At 31.5% G+C, this 8,865-nt stretch overlaps 1 protein-coding gene across 1 annotated transcript; it reads left to right on the forward strand.

Moving 5' to 3' along the window:
- The first annotated feature begins 5,638 nt into the window (after nt 1–5,638).
- LOC131849790 (cytochrome c oxidase subunit 6C-like) lies at nt 5,639–8,617 on the forward strand. The gene is made up of 3 exons (XM_059199910.1): nt 5,639–5,747; nt 7,709–7,881; nt 8,467–8,617. Exons 2-3 carry the CDS (start codon nt 7,709–7,711, stop codon nt 8,528–8,530), a joined length of 237 nt encoding a protein of 78 aa, XP_059055893.1. The 5' UTR covers nt 5,639–5,747; the 3' UTR covers nt 8,531–8,617.
- Nucleotides 8,618–8,865: the final 248 nt, after the last annotated feature.

Raw genomic sequence — 8,865 nt, forward strand, 5'->3', positions numbered from 1 at the left:
CAAACATTCACGCATCTTAGTCGCTTTCTCACATAACTTTATACATATACGAAACCAATAAAATAATTATTTTTGTTTAGTTCTCTTCATAAGCAGTAATACTTCATATTATAAATAATATAAATTAGAAAGTTATAATACACTTGCGACCCGTCTACCAATGAAAATATGTAATTTTGCATATGGCAAGGATACAACAATAAATACAATAGTATATGTTCTTGTACCCTTGCCAAGCGGACGCAGGACGTTATTGCCCAATTTTATTTTTATTTTTTTTATGTACTGAGGCTAAATGCGTCATCCCATACAGCCCGTGTAAACTGGTATCTTTTTAAAATGTTTTAGCGTTATCTTGCGTAGTCTGCTCAATGTAACGCTAGATGAATGTTATGAAGAACGCGGCGACCGATGTTACGGGTGGCATTCTTGATACGGGCGTTCCGCGTTCCCTTCGCCCCCCTTATATAATTTATTATTGTAATTTTGAATTTAAATGTTAATCTAATACATATTTATTAATTTTCTATGACATTTTTACTAGATATATATATTTTTAAATCATGTTGTAAGTTGACACGTAATGATTATTTAATGATTGTCCAGAATGCCAGCCGTATTTTTTTAATACAACAATATTTTTCTTAATCGCATGGTTTCTAGTAGAATATTCGATTATTCTAAGAATCTCATAAAATTATAGAACGCGTAAGTTGTCTGTGGTCTGCAGACACGTACCGTATGTTAAAATTTGTTGCCATTTCACAATATTAGCATATGGTATTTTGTCTATTGTTTGGTAGAATTTATAAATCAATTAAGCTAATGTGTTCAAGAAATTTCCGTATTTTTTATATTATATTAAAATTAAAATATTCTCATGAAGCCATAAAAGTCACTTTTATAGTATTTCAGGCTCTTCGAGTCGAATTCTCTGTTTTTTTAGATATTGCAATTTAACTTTAATTTACGTATTCAATGAAATTTAAAATTCTTTATAAAGATGCACCTTAATTAATTAATTACTAAGTACAAATCAAATCATCGGTTGTTCGCGTTTATATAAATACATAGTGTTCAATGAACTCTATGTATGACGCTCGCAATTTTGGTAAAAAAATTCGCGTTCTACGTTCATTATGAAACTGGCAACGCTGTTATTATATTTTTAAATTTAAGTCAGTTTTACTTGTGTACAGCTATGTTTCATGCGTGGAATGGAACGCGTATTTGTAACGATATTATCAATTTTATTTTTATGACTTTTTTTAATGTTATTTAGTGAACAAATCATGTTACCATTCACTATACTACGCACGCAATTTATAAATAGGTTTATTTCTTTCGAGTAATTTTAAGGCATAATGTCAGTGTATCATTGCCCGGCCGTAACTAGATATTGTTGCGCCGCGGCTGCCTTAGTTTATTAGCGAATAGTGTTGTAATTATTGTACAAAAGAGCACTCGACTTATAGGCACATGGTTAATACCCGAGAGATATAAATGTGAAATAAATGCATAAAGTTTTTAAAAACATATTTTCATACGTTTTTGCACGTCGTCGGGACGTCGGACGGACGTCAACGCCGCGTAGTATTAGGTTTTAATGGGAGGGCGCCATGTTTGTTTTTTATGATATCTAGCAGTTTATCCGTCAAGGTAGTTGGCAACACTGCCGTTAGTGTCGGGTATTGGATTCAAAACGTGGTAAGATTCTGTAAATAATTACCGCGTTATTTTTAATACAGATTATAAATACAAAAAAAAGAACTATGTGTATGTGGTATTGTATTGTAAATATGATTATTTTCATATTAAATAATACTGCAGCAATATAGCTATATCGAATGTTTTTTTTTTCTATTAAATTTTCATAACGTTTCATCTATTTTTTTAAATAGCAACGTAGCTTAAATAAAACATGGCGCCGTTCTATAAAAACACTGGCTGCTATTACGATAACGTTAGCGTATTTTAAATAAGTGAATTCACGACCAATAATTGTAATTTATATGTGAAACTGACGTATAATTTCATAGTGAAAAGGATAATAATTGTGACTGAGTGTTTCAACAGTTTGTCTGTTTGGGCTTCCAGTATACTAATCTATTATGTTTTGATGCCTCTTATAATTTTTACCTGACTTTCCCTCAGTCTTGACCGTCGATCTATTTTTAAAAGCAAATTGTACCAGTGAATTTTAGGCATACGTTTAAGGCTAGCTTTTCTTTTGCACTGTATATAAATAAATTGTATTTTGAAATTATTAGTTTCTTAATTAGACGCTAGTATTTATTGATCACCATTTTTAAAATACAGTCACTTAGTGAAGCATAGATTTGTAGTTGTATCTGGTACGGTGGCACGGAATCATGTTCATCAATTATCAGAAATAATTAATCCATTGGAAAATGAACCTTGTAGCGTTTTAGTGTTTGGCAGGAAATTAAGCGATGCGTTTTTATTATGAAATTGTAATGATGAACATGCCTGCCAGTTTATTTTACGGTTCCTAAGTCTAAAGAGGTGTGTATCCAAAGCAATAATTCATGGATGTGACTTAGTTTACAACAAGACACCAAGTTTTCGACAGCTTTATCTTACCGTTTACCTTTCGATGCTTGTATTTATTAAGTACTCTATAATTCAGTCTCTATCCCTGTTTATTTCAATGTCTTCGCCTACAACGTTGTACGCAGATATATTGTCTCGTATTGACATACTGTGATCCTATTTTCTATAACAACACCCCCTCCCCTATACCCACTTTTTGACGTCGTTTAAATGTTTTCTATTATAATTCAGATAGTGCTACAATACAAACTGTTAGTACGTACGTAGTATGTATAGTGTATTGGAAATATTTTATGAATTAAGTATATAATTGCCTGATAAAATTGTGCCCTATAACGTGTGCCGTGGAAAGTGGTGTGTGCATTGTGGGTAGAGTAGGCGAGGTGCCCTGGTTGTCTATGGCCGATGGGCCGGTATCATTCGCGTGAACCGTTTGTTTTATCGTTTTAATATGATTAGTTATTATCGGTCCGGCTGATGTACAATCTCTTGTAAATTTTTATGTATAGATGGGGAAATTAATATATGTTACACGTTAAGTACTTGTTTTTTTTATTATTTGAAACCGTTTGTTTGGGAGTAGCTGTAAATAGGTACGCGTTGGCCTCGGCCGCTCGCGCCCGTACCGTACCGTAGGAATGCAAAAGCCTTATACTGTAATATAGAGACGTAACGATATGCAAGCTTGTAACATATAATTCTAGTGGATGGACTCTCAGATAGATGTGTATATGGGTGTATAGTAATCCTTATAGTTACTTGTTTTGTTTTTTATTATTATTTCGACTAATTGATAGTAATTTATGCCGATAAAATATATTATACATTATGTATGTACGAAAAAGAGAAATACAAATAGATTTAACACTATAAATATAGCATAGGTGTTACACCACACACGATATAGCTTATAGTTTTGGTATGTAAACATTATATAACTTGTAAATAGAATGCAGAAATAGATATAAAAGAATTGATACAATAAAATTTAATTTTACGTTATTGTAATATTTTTTCTAGTGTTGTTAATAGGGCGATCACGTCCGTATGATATAGGTGAATCGAACATAATGAAATGCCTGTAATTTATTTTCGTTGCTGGCAATTTTATGAAGTTATTCAACTATCCAATTTTTATTGTGCATTATTTTCTGTATGTTGCTTTCACTGTCGTTCTAGATTATTTTTTAAATCATATAATTATATTCATAAAGTACGATGAGTCATGGTGAATAATTATCATATTATTATGAATGAAAAGAAATACGGAATATTATTGTTCTGCTATTATTAAATTTGTAAAGTTAGTTTATTAATAAATGAATAAAAAATATTTTATTGTTTTACTTATATGTTTGTTTTGTAATAGTACAGTCAAATGGACATTACTGGTTATTGAAATAAAACCAAGGAACATTGCAGAAGCATGACACTGGTCATCTGTATCCCCCAAGGGGGGTGAATATTGGGGCCTTGGGGCGAGCCCCTTTGCCCCGGCATCGTCTCCGGGGTTAAAAACCTCCGGGTAATTGAGTTGACAGACTCTTGGGGCACTTAACAGTTAAACTAATTTAAATTAATCTAAGTTAGGGATTAACAATATATTTAAATTAACATGTACAGAAGGCAATGTGAATGAATAATATGTTTGTGACAATCATTCTGAAATTTCTAACAGCGCCATCTAGTCCCGAATTGAGCAAAGCTTATTACTATGAGATATTAAACGACTATACATTAGTTGTTTTAATGGTATTTCAATGTAGATTCATTTTTGTAAAGAGATATTTACATTACAATATTTCGACCAATATGTACTTACAGTCATACTCATGTATACAAAGGTTTGTATCGTACAAAGATTGAACCCGCGACCATCGGAAGTGTAAGTATGGTACATTATGTACTATATATTATTATATAGTACATAGGTATCTAAAATTGTATATATTAGGTATTTAAAAGAAAGAATTAAAATCTCAGTTGAAGTCAAATATTAAAACAATTACTTGACAAGACAATATCTTTATCTACATATACGCAGCATCCGGTTACGAGTATAACGGATACAATGTTACAATTTTGGATCGGTCGCTGTTTCCTGATCCTTTATATAACAATCCGGAATCCAGGACAGATTACACTATTAGGAGTTATTTTTTTTATGAATGAATATGGTATGGTGCATCTGCTTGTGTCAACAATATACACTGGCGGGGCCCCAGTGGAGGATGATAAGATGATGTAATCAATTCGCCAGGAATTAACTAGAAGTGTTTTCAGAAGAAACTGCGTAGAGCTCAACCTGACATGACATTGTTAGATTGCTCACTAATTCCTATTACTAACTGCCCACCCCTGCTCTCCAGCAGTAGGTAGGTATTATACAGATAATATTTAATGAAATTATATTTTATGACAATTTAAATATCGATTTCATTCATTACGAAAATATGGAATCAGGGCGGTGTAAATTCTACTGCTTGCAATCGCCAATATTGGTTTAAAATTGGCGAAGATGTATAACAACCACAAAAATCACGACCTCATGGGTAAAATAAACTATGAGACCGTGGTAATCAAAGTCACGACCAGTCAAGGTAGATGATGTTACAGTATAATCATGAAATCTTGCGTCACATTATTTTAATGTATATCGCTACGTGGTTTTAATACTTAGTGAACACGTTTTTGTTATAAATGTTTAAATAAAAAACGAGTTATTAAAAAAACAATGTGGCGTAGTTACAAATATGTAATGTGAAAGATATTTGTAAATTTATTAGCGGTCAAAAAACAGATAAACAAAGAAAACAAACTGTTTATTATTTGACATATCAGAGCTCTGTGACTACTTACTGATTGGTTAAATTGAAATACTCAAGGAGTCAGCCAATGGAAACATACATAAAATTAGCAATTGTACAAAATTTTTTAAAGTAACATACATTCTCCTTAATTAATCGTATAATTTATATGAATAAATTAATTCAAATATAGAATTTTAGTATACTGTTACAGCTGAATATATATCGCACTGCACAGAGTAAGCTGAACTGCAGTTAACTAAACTCTGGTCACAGTGTAATTGAAATCGAACTGATAAAGTAATTATTTTTCACTTGTGTTCGCACTGCATTTCATCTAAAATATAAATTAAACATTTTAATAAGGTAAGTAATCAAAATAAAATGTACATTTCCTTGTAAATATGAAAATATTTTCGTTTAATATAATAATGCTTATAAATTACTGTCGGCTAAGATATGGCTGTTATGTAATAAAAATTTTATTGACAGTCGTACACGATATTTAACAATTTACAAGTAAAACTCAAAATGATCATATTTATTGGCAGTTCTAGGTTTTATTAGAAACTATCTTAAACAATGGAAGAAATGTTATAAAAAAAATATTGGCAGAAGAAAGATCTACAATGACACAATTAATTATTCTTGTTACATTTTTGAAATTAGAATAGATGCTACTTTTCTTATATCCACACTATTTTTGGTTTTCTGAAGAAAATAATAATGTAAAAAGTATAATCAGAAGCTAAAATAATGTATTTCTAACGATGCTTACTGACTAAAAATTATTTATCTTTCATATTTTCATTTATGATATAGGTTATAAATGTTATATAATGTAATAAACGAAATTACCATTTGTAAACAATTAATTTTTAATTGGAAGAAAGTATATGTAATAACAGAGAACATATTATTGTTGTCAATGCGAGTGTGGGCATGTAGGCAGCATGACAAATTTGAAAATTATGAGTAATAAACAGTATAAACTATGAAATGCAAGTACTGGAGAACTGAAATCTTTGGAAGGATGCATATTAGCCGTATTCTTTCCAATATATTTTATATTGACCATATGAGGCATCAGTTCCTTTATTATTTTTGTTAGAGACTATTATGTTAATAATATATCAACTAAAGCAATATATATTTTTCTTTTTCGTTATCTCTTTTTAATGTAAAATAAGTTACTGGTATATTCACCTGCACTACTGGTGTTTGTAGGTGTGGTATCAGAAGGATATGCTGAAAGTAAAGTCAGGTGATTTACCCATCATCAAGAAATACCACATTGACCTAATACTTATAGGCATGATATGTATGTCTATATATAATTATTTACCATTATTAACACATTTAAGACTGCATTGAAATATCTTATTTCTCACAAAGGGACAGGCATTTTTTTTATTGTTAATTATTTTTTAAAATATGTTTTTATTGTACAATAATTTGAGGTAGATATTATTTAACACCTACATTTATTTCAATTAAATTGTGCTTTGGTGATCACCCGGTACCAACATGTAAATTTACTTATGTTGCAGAGTGACCCACTGGTGGGCATGCGGTCTTTAACATATTAATAATACTCTTGAAATGATATCTATATATATAAAAAGAAAATTATAATTTGACTTTTTTTTGTAATCTCACCTGCTCTTCTGCTCTTATAATCATACACTGCATTTAGCTACTACCAATATTGATGTTGATTGGACAGTTAGATGCTACCTTTGCTCGTACTTTAAATAAAAATGCTATATGCCTTAAAATGATTTCACTATTGACTTAATAAAAAATATACAAAAATAGTGACTGGTTGGTGGGACGATTTCAAACGCACTGCCGTAGTGGGGTGCAGTAGGGACACTGCACTGGATGTATTTGTGTGAACACCAATATGAAACATTAACATTGATGTTTACAGTATTGTAAAAGATAAATTAATGAAAAAATAATACAATAACAAAATATGTAATGATATTCTACCTGCATTTTGTTTTTACAAATATTTTGTGGGCCCGCAATGGATTCAGTTATTTTTATTGGCTCTAGATCCTATCTAGTTTGGACAGTCCTGCCCTAGTACATACAATTAAGTCTGCTCATAGACTATCACAGATGCTAAATACTTTTAAAGGTCAGCAACATGTTCTAGCAGGGGTGTTCTCCAATGTTTCAAGTGTCCATAGGCTACATTAACCATTTACCAGATTGTTTTTCGAATCGGCCGTATGCTTATATGACACTGTAGTAGTAAAAATAAAAAAAAAGTATAGAAAATACTATTTTTCAATTGACACAATTACAAAATTTTACAGATGGCCGGAGATAAAGCAGTGTCCACCATCAGCAAGCCCCAGCTGCGAGGCCTTCTGGCTTCATCCATCAGACGCAATTTGATTGTAGCTCTGTCCTTATCTGCTGCGGCAGGGTTCGCCTTCAAACAGATCGTTGGCAACGAGCGCAAGAGAAAATATGCCGAATTCTACAGGTTAGTATAAATTATTACACACTAGCTATACCCGCGGCTTCACCTGTATTAAATTTCAATATAAAATATAGAATAGAATAGAAAATCATATCATTTATTTAAATAAACTTAATTTAAGCACTTTTTAATAGTCATAACAATTGTTTACCACTCGTTCGGAAAGCTGTCTCATCACAAGAAGAACGAGCAAGAAACTTGTGTGTTGCTCTTTTAAATAAGTCTATATAATATTCTGATGCATACTGTAAAGTTTCATCAAAATCCGTACAGTAGTTTTTGCGTGAAAGAGTAACAAAGATCCTTATCTTATCCTATACATTCTTACTACAAACTTTCGTAACTATTAACATTTATATAGTCATATTTTTTTATCTCATTGCTTACTTCATATTTCTTGTTACGTGCGTTATTACCGTCTGGTTGAGTGCTAAATTAGACCAGTTTAGCACAGTACTGGTTTCCCTCGAGACGCTTATTCTACCGCTCATTCGGATCGCAATCTCATTACACGAAGAATGATAAAGAAACTTGTGTTGCGCTTTTAAAATGTTTTTCTAATTATTAAAACAATTTTGAATGTTTCAGGACATACGATGCTGAGAAGGAGTTTGAAGAGATGAGGAAGAAGGGTCTATTCCAGTCGTGTTGAACACCAACGACTGTAGTGTAGTATTATTTTTATTTTGCTGTGAATAATGTTATCGGATATCTATGTAATAAAAATCAATAAAATATATTGACAATTTTGTTTATTTTTAAAGTCGCACAGAAACGATAAGCGACAGATACAGAAAGAGATGTGGATTATCTATATTAATACTAGCTATCAGCCGTGCCTTCGCCTGCTGAGTCTGTCTGTTTGTTAACTTGTCACAAGGGGCTGAACAGATGTTAAGGAAATGACTTGCTGTATATATAGGTGTAGGGCAACTTTTATAACAAAAGATAAAAGTTGCCCTACACCTATATATACAGCAAGGAAAT

This window comes from Achroia grisella, unplaced genomic scaffold (assembly GCF_030625045.1).
Source record: "Achroia grisella isolate CSIRO2021 unplaced genomic scaffold, CSIRO_AGI_Agris_v1 utg660, whole genome shotgun sequence".
Lineage (NCBI taxonomy): Eukaryota > Metazoa > Arthropoda > Insecta > Lepidoptera > Pyralidae > Achroia > Achroia grisella.

Bases quoted from the DNA above. Each gene is read 5' to 3' on its own strand.
- LOC131849790 (XM_059199910.1), top strand. From the start codon at position 7,709: ATGGCCGGAGATAAAGCAGTGTCCACCATCAGCAAGCCCCAGCTGCGA. The intron at 7,882-8,466 runs GTTAGTATAAAT...TGAATGTTTCAG, and splicing joins AAATATGCCGAATTCTACAG to GACATACGATGCTGAGAAGG.